Raw genomic sequence first — 18,976 nt, 5'->3', positions numbered from 1 at the left:
CTGGACCCCTCCCCATCCCCCGCAAACCCCCGCACCTGCCCCTCCACCACCCGTGGCACCCCCACCCACTGCGCCTTCGGACCCCCTACCCCACCCGCAGTGTCTTCCAAACCCCTCCCCCATCTGCAGCAGCCCCTCCCCCACTCCCCCATCCGCTGCACCCCCGGACCCATCCCCTGCACCCCCACCCCTCCAGCAACAGCAACACTTTCGGTCCCACTACCCCACCCGCAGCACTCACCCCACCACCAACCACTCCACCTGCGGACCCCCTACACCACCTGCTCCTCCACCACCTACAGCCCCTCCCGATCCACCGCACCCTCACCTCCCTCCCCCACCCGCAGCGCCTCCAGGCCCCCTACCTCACCCGCAACACCTGCACCCTTCTCCACCAGCAGCGCCTCCGGAACCCCTCCCCCATCCGCAACAGCCCCTCCCCCGCCTCCCCCACCCACAGCACCCCCACCCCTCCCGCATCCCCTAACCCCCTCCCCATCCGCTGAACCCCCGCATTCACCCCTCCCCCATCCGCTGCACCCACTGAACCATCCCCTACACCCCCACCTCTCCAGCAACCGCAACACCTTCGGACCCACTACCCCACCCTCAGCACCCACCCCTCCACCACCCACTGCATCTCCGGACCTCCTACACCACCCGCTCCTCCACCACCTGCAGCCCCTCCCCATCCACCGCACCCCCATCCGCAGCGCCTCCAGGCCCCCTACCTCACCCGCAACACCTGCACCCTTCCACCCTGCAGCGCCTCCGGAACCCCTCCCTCATCCGCAACAGCCCCTCACCCGCCTCTCCCCCACCCACAGCACCTTACCTCTCCCACACTCCCGGACCACCTCCACCATCCGCTGCACCCCCGCACCCACCCGCGCACACACCCCTCCACCACCTGCAGCACCTCCAGACCCCATCCACCGCAAATCCACACACCTGTCCCTCCACCACCCGTGGCACCCCCACCCACAGCACCTACGGACCCCACACCTCAACACACACGGAACCTCCCTCCTCCGGACCCCTAACCCCATTCACTGCACCCCCCCCCCTCTCCCACCCGCAACGCCTCCACACCTCCTACCCACCCGCCACACCCTTTCCCACCCGCAGTACCTCTGGAACCCCTCCCCCATCCAGCCCAGCATCTTCCCCTCCCCCACCTGCCCCTCCCCCACACACAACGCCCCCCCGGCCCCCTCCCCCGGTACCCACCCGCGGCGCCTCCAGACCCCCTATGCCACCCGCCCCTCCACCACCTACATCACCTCCGGACCCCCTCCCCCATCCGCCACACCCCGCATCTGGCTCTCCCCCGCCCGCTGCACCTTTGGATCCCCTACCCCACCCACGCAGCAGGCCCTTCCCAATCCGCATCGCCTACACCATTCGCAACAGCACCGCACCCGCCACTCCCCCACCCACGTTACCCCCGCATCCACCCCTCCCCCACCCACCGCGCCCCCTGGACACCTCCCCCATCCACTGCACACCCGCACCCACCCCTTCCCCATCTGCAGCGCCTTCGGAACCCCTCCTCCATCCGAAACAGCCCTGCAGCTGCCATCCCCCACCTGCGACACCCCTGCTCCTACCCCACCCACAGCGCCTTCATACCCCCTCCCCCATCCGCGGTCCCCACTCCCCAAACCCCTTACTGTTGCAAGGGACTACGCCCCCTTCATCATCGGACGCCATTTCATTGTGCAATATTCAAACACTAACAAAACTAGGAATGCAGGTAATACTCCATATATTGAACCCCAGAAAGGCGTGCAGGGGTTAAGGGGGCGTAGCCCCTTCCGACGGTGTGAAGAGCGCCCGTAGGGCGCGATGAAGCACCTAGTATATATATGTACTGTTTGTCTCATATACTTTGTTCTGTGTCATTAACTGTTTTATAAAATATTTTTTATTATAAAAAAGGTCAAGCTTCATTGAGTCAATCATTCTCCTTGCTAGACTGCACTTAATTAATTAATTAATTAATTCCAAGTGATTTTTGGTGCGCAGAGCATTTCTTCCTTCTTTGTACTTCAATTAGTTGTTCAGCCTAACCAGCTGTTTTGCTCAGCAGCCCTAAAGGTCACGATTTTTACTGATCACCATCTGGTAAATCATTACCATACATTGCATTTTAGCGCCAGATATATATACAGTTTGAGATTTATCTCTAGCTGTGTGTACATATAATTTTTCACGCAACGGAGCAATTAAGGCAAAAACGCGCATGCGCAAGGTACGCAGTGCGCATGCGCTAAGTATTGTAGCACAAAACTTAGTAGATTTACTCACGTCCGAACGAAGAATTTTCATCGTTGATGTGATCGGAGTGTGATTGACAGGAAGTGGGTGTTCCTTGGCGGAAACTGACCATTTTCTGGGAGTGTGCGGAAAAACGCAGGCGTGCCAGGATAAAACGCGGGAGTGTCTGGAGAAATGGGGGAGTGGCTGGCCGAACGCAGGGCGTGTTTGTGACGTCAAACCAGGAACGAAACGGGCTGAGCTGATCGCAGTGTAGGAGTAAGTCTCGAGCTACTCAGAAACTGCTAAGAATTTTCTATTCGCAATTCTGCTAATCTTTCGTTCACAATTCTGCTAAGCTAAGATACACTCCCAGAGGGCGGCGGCTTAGCGTGTGCAATGCTGCTAAAATCTGCTAGCGAGCGAACAACTCGGAATGAGGGCCAAAGAACGACTCTTCACTCCGATTGTTCCCTTGGATGGCTTCTATATTCCTCACAAATGTTATCACATTTGTTCAGCAAACATGGCTTCCCCGACAACTAGCTTAGCCCACACCGGCCCTCTCTGTCATCCGGCCACTAACTGGCAACATAAGCCCCACCCACTGGTTCCCACAAACCTTTATTCCTTCACACAACTAATTAGTCAGCTGTGTTCCTTTGCTGTAGCAAGTAGCAGGATTCTTAAACCTACCTGCTCCTTGTCCTAGGGAGTGAGGCCTGTTCTGAGCATCAGAACGAGGCAAAGTGCCCTCTTTCCACGCCATATAGAGAATAAATCACACAAAAGCTCAGCGATCATCTTGTTGAACCAATGCTTGTTTGAATTTGCAAACTTTATTAAAATATATCATTCTTATTTTCTCTTTCATCAGGAAGAAAAGCAGTTGGCACAGGAAAAACCACAATTTGCCCCACTAATCTCTAGAAAACTTAGTGCTCTGCATGAGCAGTGGGATGAGCTGGAGTCTACAACCCTGAAGAAAGAGCAGTCTCTGTTTGATGCACACCGCTCTGAGTTATATGAGCAAAGGTTTGCAGACATAGCAAAGTGGACAAATGACATAGAGCAGCAGGTAACATCCGATGACTATGGAAAGGACTTGACAAGTGTTAATATTCTTCTCAATAAGCACAAGGTAAGGGCAACATTTTGTATTGTCCTTGAATAGACGGCTCATTTTCCTAATATTTTTATTACTACCAAAAGTGACCTAGGTGGATATTTATCAAAGGTTGAAAAGAGATAAAGTGCAGATAAATTAAGTACTAACCAATCAGCTTCTAACTGTCATTTTACAGGCTGTGTTTGAAAAATGACAGGAGCTGATTGGTTGGTACTTTATCTCTCTCAACTTTGTGTGTGTGTGTCTCTCTCTCTCTCTCTCTCTCTCTCTCTCTCTATACGCTTTGATAAATACCCCTCCTAAGTCTATCTGTGAACTGAAATATCCAAGAGGATGCAGCCAATCAATTTACTTGGAGCTGGTAATATGACTGAGACATCATCTCACAGATGACATCAGTCCCTAGTTTGTTGACAGACTGTACTGTCATGAATATTGTTCATCTGACAAAATGGCTGCCTCCACTATACGTAAGTGTTAAATACACTTTAAATAATGCAGGTGCTTTAATAGTCAACAAAAGGCTTAGATGTTATCAGTAATATTATTACACTTTTAGGGCTCCATTTATCAACAAGTTTTATTCTTTGGTAAAGGGAGAGCTTTATCAAAATCTTGGAGAGAGATAAAGTACCAGCCACGCAGCTCCTGCCATTTTTCAAACACCATCTGTAAAGAACAGCGAGGAGCTGATTGGTTGCCATTTTATTTCTCTCCACTTTATCTCTCTCCACACTTTGATACATTTCCGCCAAAGTAACATAGAATTGAGCAAAACGGTGTATAAATCAGCAAGACAACTGAATCCAAAATGTTTTAATAAAAATGTGATTTGAGGGGTGTGGAACCTACCAGTTTAAGAGTGACATATGCATTTTACACCAGATGGCCACAGTTTGGTCAGGAGCATAGGTCTGTCTCTCTGAAACCTCAATGTCCAGAATAAATAGCTAGAGAGATATGTGATTTGGTTCTTTAGAAATCCAAACCCATCCATATTTTGCAGATCCGATTCAAATCGAGTTCCTGGCTCGGATTTCCTGAGGGGATCTGAACCGAAACGAATCCTGGTTCGGATCTTCCTGTGGTTCAGAATTTGGATTTAAAATATGAATTTCGGGGTTAGGATTGCAAAAATGACATGATTTTTGCTGTTTTACCGATTTTCAAAAAAATCCAAAATCAAGATTCGGATTTTAAATCCGAATTCCGAACCAAAGCACTTGAGGAAAGTTTTGCAAAACTGAAACCAAAACACGGCAATGAAATTAGAGCCGAAACCAAAACACGAGTTTCAACGCGCATAATATGAATTAAACAACACTGACTGTGGTAGCTGGAGGAGAAGGATGGAGAGCTCTACGAATTAATATTGCTGTTTTATGCTGGGAATTTCTCTTAAAGGTGGTTTCATCACTAGTTTTGAGCATCGGAGCATGGATTGACATGAAACTTATTTTTAGTTCCTTTAATGGAATAGTACAGAAGATATATTCAAAACAACCGGTCAAAAGAACTTAATATTGATCATGGGGGGTCATTCCGAGTTGTTCGCTCGGTAAATTTCTTCACATCGCAGCGATTTTCCGCTTAGTGCGCATGCGCAATGTTCGCACTGCGACTGCGCCAAGTAAATTTGCTATGCAGTTAGGAATTTTACTCACGGCTTTTTCTTCGTTCTGGTGATCGTAATGTGATTGACAGGAAGTGGGTGTTTCTGGGCGGAAACTGGCCGTTTTATGGGCGTGTGGGAAAAAACGCTACAGTTTCTGGGAAAAACGCGGGAGTGGCTGGAGAAACGGAGGAGTGTCTGGGCGAACGCTGGGTGTGTTTGTGACGTCAAACCAGGAACGACAAGCACTGAACTGATCGCACTGGAAGAGTAAGTCTCGAGCTACTCAGAAACTGCACAGAGAAGTCTTTTCGCAATATTGCGAATCTTTCGTTCGCAATTTTGATAAGCTAAGATTCACTCCCAGTAGGCGGTGGCTTAGCGTGTGTAAAGCTGCTAAAAGCAGCTTGCGAGCGAACAACTCGGAATGAGGGCCATGGTGCATTTCACTTTGTCATTAAATTGTACAATTTTCCCCCGTGTCTTCAGCATCCTGTTAGAGTTCTATTGTGCAGATATTGTTGGTATTACTGTATACACATGATTGTCTCCTTATGACACGTTCCATTAATTAAGAACACATGAATGTGGCTATAGATTTATTAGGGTTCCATAGACCATTATGTTCCATTTGAATGTTATATCTGCAGAGGACTGAGGACAAGATAGATCAGAAGAAGAAAGAAATGGATGAAGTTGTCCCAGATGCACCATCGCAAGATACAGGCAATGAACTTGGTGAAAAGGAACAAGATGTTAAAGTACGGTTCCTGCAACTTCAAGCACCAATGCAAGAAAGGAAAAGAAAACTGCAGTCCTCAAAGCAAGTTCACCAACTGCATCGGGACTTGGCTGATGAAACTGTAAGTTCTTATTTCATTTAGCGAACATTTATTGTAGGTTATGAATAGGCTACAAATACAGAAACGTACTCTGGAATAACATAGACATTCTCAGTGGCATGCTAAGTGCATTTCATGATTGATAGGCTGCAGCATTTGGCAGGTGGAGCTGGAGGCATGGACGGTGACTGCTCTACAAAATGGGGGCATGACGTCCCTGTTTTGTAGTAGTACCGAGGCTAGGCTGGCCCCCGAAATAGGAGTTCCGGGGACCAAGCTGAGTAAGCTGAGGCTTACTGAGATGGTCATGGGTCACCATGGTGATTTGATGCTACATCTTTGGATGCAGCATTTGGATCTGTGATGGATGCAGGCGGTGTCTTTTTTCCTACAGACGCATCCTGCAGCATCAGCATGTTGGCCCTCATTCAGCATGGATCATACTTACCGACTATCTGGCTGCCCCATGCGGAAGGGGCCAGCCAGGTTGGTATTACAGGGAGTGTGACTTAGTCGCAAGTGTGCGTCACAGGGGCGTGGATGCATATCATGTCATCATAGCCACGCCCCCCGCTAGTCAATGAACTGATTACCAGCATTGACTAGCAGAGGGCGGGACTACGATAACGCAATTCAGCGCAAATCGCATGATTGGCCTCCCCAGACCGCCCACTATGAGGGGGTCCTGTTGTGGGGCTGTGGGAGTGAGGCTGTATCTGGAAGATTTGCCTACCTTTCCAGGGGGGCGGAAGTGCCACCTGATTTTCGGGAGCCTCCTGGCAGATCCAGGTGGGTAGGCAAGTATGGCATGGATCGCTATTGATACTTAAAGTGCGATTTATTACACACTCAACTGCAAAGAATCGCACAGATAGCTGCCGCCCAGAAATGGAAAGACGCCCATTGCATTGATTGAGAAGCATACGCAGCTGTGTATGCTTTGCAATCTATACGCAAAATCGGGAACATCGAAGGGCTAAATTTAGTCTGCGCCAAGCCAGAGCCCCCACAGACCTGCACATGATATTGCATGCAAGTGATCGAAGATGACGTCAGAGACACGCCCCCAAAGGGCCATGATACGCCTGTGTTTTAGCCACCTCTCCCTCAAAATGCCATTACCACCCCTAAACGCTCACGTCCTGTCAATCACTGTGTGATTGCTTCACATTCATTTTGTGAGCACATCGCGATCGCAACGCAGCTCTGACACAAGCACAATGCGTACGTAGCGCATGCGCAGTCTCTCGATAATCGGCCAGATTGCTAAAAAGCAAAATTGCAATCCATGCTGAATTAAGCCCATTGTACAGTAGTTGTACACGTCCGTGCAGCTGTGCAATACGCTACAGTACATCTCTGAATCAGGTCCCAAGCTTGGTACTCCAGCTGAGTCCAGTGGGGGCACCCACCGCACACACTGCACCCATTTTTAAAATACTCACTCCTCCAGATTCCAGCGCCGGCATCCGCAGCGCTGTTAAAACACCATGAGAATGGCTCAGCGGCCATTTTCACGGAGTTCTGCACGTGCGCAGTACAGAAATCACAGGGAAAATGGCCACCGCACCATTTTCTCGGAGATCGGCGCATGCGCAGTAGAGTCTGAGCCCTCTAGAGCTCAGACTCTCAGCGGTGCCGGCAGAGAGGAGGGAGCCTGAACGGAGGAGGCTGAACACGGGCTTCCTCCTCTCTTAAAGCGCCCCTGCTGCTCGGTCAGATTATAGGTGCAGCCACTAAACTATTGGCTAAAAAATAAACATAGCAAATCCTAGTAATGGTGATACATAATACCGTTCTGCTGTGAAAACAATTCATCAAACATTACTTCTCACCATTGCCAGGATTTGCTATTGAAGGTATTACCATTTTCATATCTTCCTACTGTATCATTTATACGTTTTATATTGAGCTTTATACTTTTAACAGCAATGCAAAATTTTTGCGCCCAACCAATCAAATCATTTCTGATAAGTTATTTATCTGCTTCCAGCTCTGGATTCAGGAGAGGATGCCCCTCGCAAAGTCCAAAGATTACGGAACTAATCTTCAGATGGTACAGATGCTACTGAAAAAGAACCAGGTACGTCTGGTGGTCATTTCTAGTTAAGGCCACACCTCACCTAGTGATGGATCATTACACTGATAAATAATAATTTCATATCTCCAAAACCTGCGAGTATTACGAAGGTTTAGCTACAAGATGTTTATCACATCAAGCAGTCTATTCATGAAGCAGTGAAAAAAGTGGAGGTGAGCCAGTGGAGAAGTTGCCCATGGCAACCAATCAGCTGCTCTGTATAATTTTATAGTATGCAAATTCTAAATGTTACTTCAATGCTGATTGGTTGCCATGGGCAACTTCTCCACTGGCTCACTTTTCCACACTTTTCTCTGCTTCATGAATAGACCCCCAAGCACTTATCGACGGTGGTCTGTCTCATCTCTACTATGTGCAATGAGAGTGCCTCCCCAATGCATGGAGACGGGATAGATCACTAGTAGAGGGCAGGAGGCCCGGTAAGTACAGCAGGGAAGGGTAAGGATGGGGTAAGCTGAGGTGACCCTGGTCGATTTGACTAGTTCTGCATATCTGGCCATGTTTTAAACGTTAGCAATCAAACATTCTTGTGTTTTAGACTTTGCAGAAAGAAATCGCAGGTCATGGGCCAAGGGTAGACGATGTTATTAAAAAAGCAGAGACTATAGAAGATGAACCAGATGTTGACTCTCAACCAATCAGAAAACAGTGTCAGTTCCTGCAAGAGCAATGGGATCAGCTGAACGCAGCAACAATAAACAGACAGAAATCCCTTAACCAGGCAAATGAGGCTCAGCAATACTATATGGATGCCAGTGAAGCGGAGGCTTGGATCGACGAGCAACAGCTTTATATGATTGGAGATGAAACGCCAAAGGTAAGTCGTCAATATACCACAGTTATTGGGGGTCATTCCGAGTTGTTTGCTCGCTAGCAGATTTTAGCAGCATTGCACACGCTAAGCCGCCGCCCTCTGGGAGTGTATCTTAGCTTAGCAGAATTGTGAACGAAAGATTAGCAGAATTGCGAATAGAAAATTCGTAGCAGTTTCTGAGTAGCTCCAGACCTACTCACAGATTGCGATCAGCTCAGGCCGTTTCGTTCCTGGTTTGACGTCACAAACACACCCTGCGTTCGGCCAGCCACTCCCCCGTTTCTCCAGACACTCCCGCGTTTTATCCTGGCACGCCTGCGTTTTTCCGCACACTTCCAAAAAACGGTCAGTTTCCGCCCAGAAACACCCATTTCCTGTCAATCACACTCCGATCACTTCAACGATGAAAATTCTTTGTTCTGCCGTGAGTAAATCTACTAAGTTTTGTGCTAAAATACTTAGCGCATGCGCACTGCGTACCATGCGCATGCGCATTTTCGCCTTAATCGCTCCGTTGCGAAAATCGGCAACGAGCGAACAACTCGGAATGACACCCATTGTACGCAGGTGAATGAACTATGCAGCCAGCTGGTTAAATGCATTAATCATTCAGCAGGACGTGGCAGTATTATTGGTAAAGTGGTACTATGCCTGCCACAGAAAAATACCTGAAAGTGCATTACTATATATAAAATATATGATAAGGCTGCAGCACAGTCCAGAATTCAAATATGGGAGCCACCCAAACTGCCACCCCATGCACTGCCAATCATCGCCGGCCGGGACTCACTGGCAGTTGGTGCGACTCCCCTGTTTGAATTTTGGACTGTGCTCTGGAGCCACCACTGATCACGACCGTTTTTGGGGCTTGTCTCAGCCAGTGACTGTGCCTTCAGACGTAGTGCTACTTGCCCCAGCTCTTGGTTGTGAGGGTCATTCTGAGCCACTATAGGGTTGCTCTAGGTCTGGCAGTGCAACCGATGTTCCTGATGTACCACCGATGTTGCATCTTTGAATGGAGGTGGCAGACATGAAACACTGAGACACCAGCTGCTGCATTAGCATAGCTTTGAGGAAGAGAAATGCAGATGCACCCTCCTAGCACTAAGAATACTGATAGTAAGAATAATGTAAAATAAACCCTCACAATTAACATGGAGTATAATTGAAGTTCTTAGCACACATTTGCGCAAATATGCAGGCCCATGTGTCACGACCAGGTGACTTCATCACATGGGTCCCTAACATTCCTAATACTGTCGCATTATATAATTTTATCTGGGTCTTACCTTTAAATAGTGCCCTTATCAATGTGTGATCTGAAATGCAGGAACCTTATTATTTATTTATTTAACAGTTTCTTATATAGAGCAGCATATTCCGTTGCGCTTTACAATTAGAACAAGAGTAATAGAACAAAACTGGGTAAAAACAGACATAGATGTAGGAAGGCCCTGTTCACAAGCTTACAATTGCTAATTAAAACACCTGAGGGTAAATGGGAGGGGCGCCAATACCAGAGGAAGGAAGCCTTGCCATCCAGTGTACAATATATACACAAATATAGAGGAAAAAGGGGCTGCACACCCTACTACTAATATTAAGAGGTGCTATCATGCCCAGGCTTCTTATACTATGCTGGAGGAAGAGCTTTAGCATAGCTTCTCAGATCCACTTCAACCGATGACGCAGCACTGAGCTGATTTGCGTTCATATGTAAATCGGTCAGTTCAGGTTTATTGGTATTATTTGCTATCTGTAACTGAATAAATAAAAACTCTTCTGTTAATTATAAAATATTGAGTTCTAAATTTAAATCTGGAACTTAAGGATTGCTCCTAGCTGCTAAATCTGTAGAACCTTCTGTGTATCACTATAAAGTGTTCCACATGCCACGTTTGATGGTCGCCACCCTACATATAGAGTTTTCGATGCCTTATCAGCCAACAGGTAAAATGCTGTCAACACATCAAATGTAGGGTCAGGAAGTGCATTATTTCCAGTGTGGTACCTTAGAAACAGCGTCAGTCCTCAGTTCTGGATAAATGTTGTATACCATCTCACAATTTGCAGGGTATAGACTTTTAAGCAATGTGAAAACAGTGATTGCCTCTATTAATTTTGGGGCTGATTCCAGGTCTTTGTCTGCAGCTATTGGCTGTTGCTTGTTTGCGACTTTCACGCAAAATTCCACTACAAAGTTCTTACCTGGTGTGTATCCTTGCGTCCGAATGTGCAAGTACTGAGACTGTCCGTAGATGGTGAAATACCATTTGATGCATCTTTAGACGCAATTATTGGTCGCACTATCGTAACTTGCAGCACTCTGTGGCAGGTGTGGTTTCTCCGTCTGATTATATGGCTTCCTATGTGAGGGGGTTGAGCGTCCGTGTATGCAATCACTTTCTAAGGGGAAGGGGGGGGGGGGGGGGGGGGCTGGACTGGACACCCTATTCCAGACATAATAAGAGGTGCTACAATGCTGAGACTCGTAGTGCCGCACAGAAAAAAAAGATAAAATGCAGGTGCACACTAAACACTAAGAACACTGGCAACCAGAACAATTATAATAAACTCTACAATTCAACATGGAGTAAAAGTGAGGCTCTTAGCACAAATTTTGGCCCAAAAATATTTACCCCGGCCTTATATACCTCATTAGATAGGTCCCTGACATTCCTAAGGTTCAAGTCCAGAGCATGCGACAATCAATGCAGAAAATAGATTAACATTAGTTAAGTTAAAGAACAATGGCCCTCATTCCGAGTCGTTCGCTCGGTAATTTTCATCGCATCGCAGTGAAATTCCGCTTAGTACGCATGCGCAATATTCGCACTGCGACTGCGCCAAGTAATTTAACAATGAAGATAGTATTTTTACTCACAGCTTTTTCTTCGCTCCGGCGATCGTAGTGTGATTGACAGGAAATGGGTGTTACTGGGCGGAAACACGGCGTTTTATGGGAGTGTGGATAAAAACGCTACCGTTTCCGGAAAAAACGCAGGAGTGGCCGGAGAAACGGGGGAGTGTCTGGGCGAACGCTGGGTGTGTTTGTGACGTCAAACCAGGAACGACAAGCACTGAACTGATCGCAGATGCCGAGTAAGTCTGAAGCTACTCTGAAACTGCTAAGTAGTTTGTAATCGCAATATTGCGAATACATCGTTCGCAATTTTAAGAAGCTAAGATTCACTCCCAGTAGGCGGCGGCTTAGCGTGAGTAACTCTGCTAAAATCGCCTTGCGAGCGATCAACTCGGAATGAGGGCCAATACTTCCCTTGGTTGGTCACCTTACATGCAAATGTGGCCCTCACAGTATCTTTTTCTTCTCCTTGTTGAGCAGGATGAGGAAAGCGTGGTTCTGATGTTGAAGAAGCACCTGATTTTGCAACATGGAATAGAACAATATGGAAAAAATGTCAAAGATCTGGCAGATCAGTCTCAGAAACTTCTGGCATTAGAACATCCTGATGGGTATGTAAAACTAACAAGACTCTTGTTACTGTAATTGTTACTATTTTTAATGAACTCATGAGCCACAGATTATATGACAATTTAAAACACATTCTTAATAAATTATTTGTATACACCAGTGTTTGGACTTTGATATTTTAATTTTAATCCATTAGTTGAGTATAATTCGCACATTCAGCATGGATGCAGAAAATATGAGCAGGCCACCCAAAAGAAAGAGTATAGCTGGAAAAAAACAAACTTACCTTGTCTTGTCTTACCTTGTAGTGAACAGATAATTCGACACCAGGGAAACCTAGAGAAGCAGTACGCAGCACTGCGGGAGGTGGCAGATCAGCGGAGACAGAATCTTGACAACATCTATCACATGTTTCAGTTGAAGCGTGAAGTGGAAGACTTGGAGCAGTGGATTGCTGAGAGAGACATCAAGGCTTCATCTCAGGAAATGGGTCAAGATTTAGATCATGTGACTGTAAGTGTACATATGTCCTTTACAATACTGTATATAGGAAGGGACCGGTGCATGCGCAAATGCAACAGCGGGACTGCACATGCACAAAACACTGGCTTCTAAGGACTGCATCTGCTGCAGCCCATAGAAGTTGGCTAGGGCTGATAAGCAGGGAGTGGCTTTCCATAGGAAGCATGCTGTCTGCTACTCACAGACCGACCTGGCAGTCCCGGAGGGAGGATACACCTCCCAATTGGACTGCCTTGTGTGTCTGTGACTGACAGGTAGACCTTCCAGTAGTAAGTCACTGCCAGTCACAGTGAAGTCAGTACAGTCACAGACTGCAACTGGCTCACTGGGGGTGGCAGATTTTACTGGTTTGGCAGCAGTCCTGCAGCCCATAGGAAAAATCCGCCACTGGTGGTATCAATGTAGGAAATATCTGTTAACTTCCTAATGGTGAGAAGATGATTAATAAAATGTTGCTTGATGGTGATTTTTATAGGAATGTACTGTATTCCACTTATTATGGCAAGTTTACAGGATTGTCTCATCTTTTCAGTAGATGACATTTTGCAAAAATCTATATTTTCTACAAACCTATATATGTACAGTAGTTGTTGGAATAAATCTTCCCAAAAGTTGACATCCCTGTAGGTTTACTCATTCACAGTCAATGGCTTTTCAGAAACTTTTCGCTGTACTGCAAAACAGTAAAAATAATGTGCACAGTATATACAGTATATTAACTAGCCATATCCCAAAGAGGATGTAGTTATGTGACCGGCGAGTGCAGTGAGCCACCGAACCCACTGCGTGGCGAGCGAAGCAAGGCCGCAAGGGGCTTCGTTGCACTCCCCCCCCCCCTCCGCTGCCAATCTAAAGCTAAGGATACAGACGTCGGTATGGTGACAAGCAGGTTCCCAAACGTCGGTTACCCGAAGCCCAACCCATCCCAAAGTGTCTCAGATTATCTAACAGTATACTGCATAGCTCTCTCATCTGAGATTTATCAAACTTTCAAAGAGGACAAGTGGGGGTGTTGCCACTTAGCAACCAATCAGATTGTAGCTATAAGTTTACAGAATGTACTACATAGATGAGAGCTAGAATATGATTAGTTGTTATGGCCACTTATCCTCTTTACAAGGTTTGATAAATCTCCCCCCAGAGTATGAAGCAGAGCAATGGAGTGGGAGAGGTTTTCTTAAGTCAGAGCTAGCTGCTGTGCTTGGGTTGAAGCAATGATCCTACACAGATTTCAGATGTTAACATGTTATTATATGCATGTAACAGTGACTACAGAGCGCTACATCAAACATTCTCATTATCTCCTTAATGATATAATCTGTAGGTGCTGCGAGACAAATTCCGTGACTTTGCCAAAGAGACGGGAACAATTGGGCAAGAACGTATTGACAATGTGAACATCTTGATTGAAGAACTAATTGATGCTGGTCACTCCGAAGCTGCGATGATTGCAGAATGGAAAGACAACCTAAACGAGAGCTGGGCCGATTTGCTGGAGCTGATCGATACCCGCATCCAGCTCTTGTCTGCGTCTTACGATCTTCATAAATTCTTCTATGACGGCACTGAGATTCTGAGCATGATTGAGGAGAAGCACAAGGACCTACCGGAAGAGCTTGGCAAAGACGTACACACTGCAGAGTCCTTGCACAGAGTACACTCAGCCTTTGAAAGGGATATTCATTTTATTGGGTCACAGGTACATACACCACTATTTGGGCACCGTCATTTCTTTGTGAATTTATAATAAGAGAAGTAAAAGTAATCAATGTATCATCAAAATACTAAGACTGCAGTATTCTCCCGAAACCCCATAATCTATAGGGAAGATCATGCAATTAGAAAATGAGTCATTATCATTGCATATCCTTGCACAAGCCCTCTACAGGGTTAGATTAGGCCCCCACTATTGCAGAGAGACAGCATACCGGAGTAAGGGGGCTTGGCTTGATGACAAGGGGGTGTGGCCTCCAGCACAATGCAGAGTCAGAGATCCACACCCCCGTTTTCGTCATGCTGGAGTCTTGTCCAACACTCCTGGAGCAGCTGGACAGCCCCCAGCCTCTCCTGGAGCCGACAGAGTCTGTGGATGATGGGGGGCGCCTTAGTGTGTGGGGGATCTAGGGCAACCGCCCCTGTCGCCCCTCCCTTAATCCGGCCATGGCCCTCCAGCATAGGCAACAGTTACGTCTCTAAAAAGGCGTAGCTGTGGATGAACCCCCATATGCAGGTTTTGTATTTCACAAAGTTTTCCTAAAAATTGTCTGTTTGCTTTTCACTTTCATTGTGTTGGTTCTAAGGTCACAGTAAATGCGCAAAAATGCCTGACAGTATTCGTATTGATTTCAGGCTATGCATCACAAAACGCAGCAATTTCAGTAAGCCTGTGTCGACTTTTTTTATAGCCACTATACTAGGGGCACCACAATGTTTTTAGGTTGGGGAGCTAAGATATAATTTATTTTTGGCGCACCTAAATTGCTGAATGGCGCCCCCTCTGTGGTTTGTTACTTAACATGAAACTAAAGAGAGTTCTTTTATATCATTACAGGTCCAGACTTTCCAAGACATAGCAGCACGTCTTTACACTGCCTATGCAGGAGATCAAGCCGTGGACATCCAGGTGAAGGAGAAGGAAGTGGAGGAGGCATGGAAAGCCCTACTGGATGCCTGTAGTGGTCGCCGCAACGAACTGATCAGTGCCTCAGAGAAATTCAGTTTCTTCAGCATGGTTCGAGATTTAATGCTCTGGATGGAAAGTATGATAAGACATATTGAAACCCAGGAAAGACCAAGGTATTGACTTAAAGGAGTGTTAGGCGTCATACATAAAAACATTTACATTTAAAATATTAATTGCCAAGCATAGCACAATTAAAAAATGTTATAGAGCGTTAGGTATTTAATTTAATTAGAAAAAAATTACTTTGTATGTCACATTGTTTACAAGTGCATGTAGAGGTATTCATGATAACTTAAGGTCCCCACACACTGACGGATTTGCCGCCGAGGTGCCCGACGGCCGATACGGCCGATGGATGACCCAGGGGCGGGGTGACAGGGGGAGTGAAGTTTCTTCCCTCCCCCCGTCACCCTGCCCCATAACCCTGCATGCTAATATGGCCGATATTGTCCATATTGGCATCCAGGCATAAACGAGCCGGCACCAACGATGAACGAGCGCGGGGCCACGCATCGTTCAACGTTGGTGCCTACACACTGAAAGAGATGAACTATATCTCGTTCATTAATGAACGAGATCGTTCATATCTTTCAGTGTAATCGGTAAATGTGTAGGGCCCTTTAGAAGGGCAGCTATTGCCTATACACAGTAAGGGCATACTTACTGTGTATATCACGCATTGCATATTGCATGCGATACATCCCAACGCTTGTTTATCGGTATTTATTAACGCAGTATACATAAAGAATGCCGTATATTTACGCAAAGGATAGCTCTTCCAATAAGAGCTCTTCTTTGTGGTGTTAGGACCTCCAGGTTATGACCTCAGACTCTTACTGCACATGCGTAAGCCACAGGGGACAATGGGAGGGCTCCTATTGGATATCTGTCGGAGTTTTATGCATAAAGAAGCCCATAGTTTTCATTGAATATCGGGTACAAGCTCCAGAAAGTTTTGCTTTGCTTTCCAGATCTTGGTAAATACAGATGTAGCCACCTTTATCTTGACTGTTTCTCCGCCGAGACGGGCGTTTAGTCACGCTAAGGCGATAGCTGAGTTTAATCACAGGTAGGCGCGTTGAGGCGATCTAGATACTCATCATGCATTACACATCTCCACCACTGTGTGGCTAATGCTCCACTAATCCAGTACTTTCGATCGTACAGTATAGCAGCGGATTGATCTACAGCTCTGGCAATACTGTAGGCGTAACGGGAGGCGGTGGAAAAAGTATGGAGTACTGTATGTGTATGGAGACGCAACTACAGTAATTGTGTAAAAGGAAGAATGTACAGGACAATGTATAAACACCGTGCTTTTAAAATACATGAGCGTCTGGGAATGGAGGGCTACAGTAGCTAGCAGGAGGCGGTGGAAAATACCGTGCTTTACAAATGCGAGCGTCCGAGTCCTCTAAGGCATAAACCAACACCAATGGGGTGGGGGCCGGGCGCTGTTTGCAGTACTTTCACACATGAAATTGGGAGTCTCTCATGAGGCGTCGTGTATGGGTAATGCGATCAAACCTCCAAAAACATCAGTTTTCAGAGGTTTGACAGCATTTTAGTATTAGTACATCCCGCCCCAAGGCACAATATACCTCATTGGAGTCACCTGTTTATTTATAAACAGTTATTTACATTGTGCACACATATTACACTGCACTTTACAGAGGATATTTAGCTGATGGGCCGCATATTTGCACAAAGTATTTGGTACTGTTTGTTACTCTTTGGGGTAGGGGATTGCCAAGTGTACAAGTATATAAACTTTGCCTTAGTAAACACTTGCAAGCTCACACAGGTGCAACAAAACAGAATTTCTCCATAATTCTGTTTCATACAGAAGTCTGGAGTCTGCAACTCCTCCTAATCTATAATCCTTATCCTGCCGGACATCAGGTTTTTCTAAATGCTCGCAGGAGGGCTGCTTATGGCAGAATAAATAGTTTATCTTTCATTTATTTCTTATTGATTTATTTTTCTCTTTAAGTCATCAGTCATCTAATAAGGTTGGTACCTAAAGTTAGTACATATATTGCTTCTGGGAATTTTAGTCCTAATTTAACATATTGGATTGGTTTAAGAAGTCTATGAAAATGTCTGCAGTCTGGTTAGACAAGGAAGGGTTATGTAATAGGCTCCAAAGCAAAACCTGTCATATTACTAATAGCTGATTTGCAATTAACGGTGAGGTCACCAAAATCATGCTGGTTCCAAAATCCATTCTCAGAACCTATTACATAACCCCCAAAGTCAGAAATATTCACACTAGGGAGGAATCCAAGTTTTGGGGTTATGTAGAACCTGTGTGGACCTGAAATAGATAAAATTATTTTTCAGACAATAGGGGTTATCTGCTATTCTTTCATGCTCCTGACTATGAAGGGCCTAGATTTGGTCCTTTTACTTCTTGGGAATAGCTTTATGTCCTAATTTTCAAGTGCAATAATCCGCACCACGTGGAAGGCAGCAAAGGCACATTTTCCACACCCTAGACACCCAGGTTTGGTGGGACACTTTCGAGATAGAGGCTTTGATATTGATGTTGTTCATAAGCGGCATGGAACAAGAGGAGTTCATAGTCTCCATGGACATTAGGGATGTATACCTGCATGTCCTTATCTGGAAAGGTCATCAATTCCATCTCAGATTTGCAGTCTTGTCTCTTCATTACCAATTTTGGTCTCTACCTTTCAGCCTAGCTACAGCTCAGCTTTTCTGCCAGATGCAGCCTCGTCAGTGTCGGAACAGCCTACTTGGGCACAGGAATTAATCTGCTCTGGCCAGGAGTTAGTTCAGGTGTACTCTTCTTTGGGAAGGTTATTGGGCACTTTGTGAAGGTTATTGGGCACTGCTTTTACCTGCTTGGCCCAGAAAAGGTTTTTTTCAGGTCTACTCAACTCGTGTAAAGGTGCAGATTTGAATATATCCTCTTTTAAGGATTCAGATTAGGATGCTTTGGTGGTACTCAGGCCCATCTTGATTTCAGTCTGGATTAGTTAGGTTGTTGAATGCGGGTTGGGATTGAAATGCCAGTGGTTGGGATGCCGGTGGTCAGAATACCGACTGCGGCATCCCGATGATCTGAAAATGTACCTTCCCCCACTGGCCCCCTAACACTCCCTTCTAGCAGCCCAAACCTAACACTCCTATCCCTGCAGCCTAACCCTAACCCTCCCCGGTGGTACCTAAACCTAACCCCCTCCCCCTTTCTGTAGCCTAAACCTAACCCTCCCCCTGCAGCCTAACTCTGCTGGTAACCCTATATGGGATGCCAGTGTCGGCATTCCGAGTAGTATCAGGATTGCGGCATTGGTATTCTGACTGTTGGGATCCGTGAGGAAGGCTTCAGTCTACTTTTGCTAGGCAGCCATTGATGCAGCTCATTTGGATACTCATATTTTTGGGGTGATGATTGCTGCACACAGGACTGTCTGGCTCAGAACTTGGTAGGCTGATGAGGATTTTAAAAAATCCTTAGAGGCTCTTCTTTTTGGAGTTGGATAATATGATGGCCACTGGAGGGAAGATCTTGTTTCCTCCTTCTTCTGCTCCCAAGTCTAGAGAGCTGGTCTTTC

At 46.3% G+C, this 18,976-nt stretch overlaps 1 protein-coding gene across 1 annotated transcript in view; it reads left to right on the top strand.

Annotated features, from left to right (window-relative positions):
- Positions 1–18,976, top strand: part of SPTB (spectrin beta, erythrocytic) — a 141,871-nt gene that overhangs the window by 88,393 nt on the left and 34,502 nt on the right. Inside the window, exons 20-27 of the mRNA XM_063947201.1 lie at positions 3,137–3,400; positions 5,651–5,863; positions 7,836–7,925; positions 8,482–8,760; positions 12,101–12,231; positions 12,499–12,703; positions 14,037–14,411; positions 15,264–15,508. Coding sequence (XP_063803271.1) covers positions 3,137–3,400; positions 5,651–5,863; positions 7,836–7,925; positions 8,482–8,760; positions 12,101–12,231; positions 12,499–12,703; positions 14,037–14,411; positions 15,264–15,508 — 1,802 coding nt within the window. The remainder of the gene's footprint in view (positions 1–3,136; positions 3,401–5,650; positions 5,864–7,835; positions 7,926–8,481; positions 8,761–12,100; positions 12,232–12,498; positions 12,704–14,036; positions 14,412–15,263; positions 15,509–18,976) is intronic.

This window comes from Pseudophryne corroboree, chromosome 12 (genome assembly GCF_028390025.1).
Source record: "Pseudophryne corroboree isolate aPseCor3 chromosome 12, aPseCor3.hap2, whole genome shotgun sequence".
NCBI classification, from domain to species: Eukaryota; Metazoa; Chordata; class Amphibia; order Anura; family Myobatrachidae; genus Pseudophryne; species Pseudophryne corroboree.
This window is presented reverse-complemented; position numbering and strand designations above follow the sequence as displayed.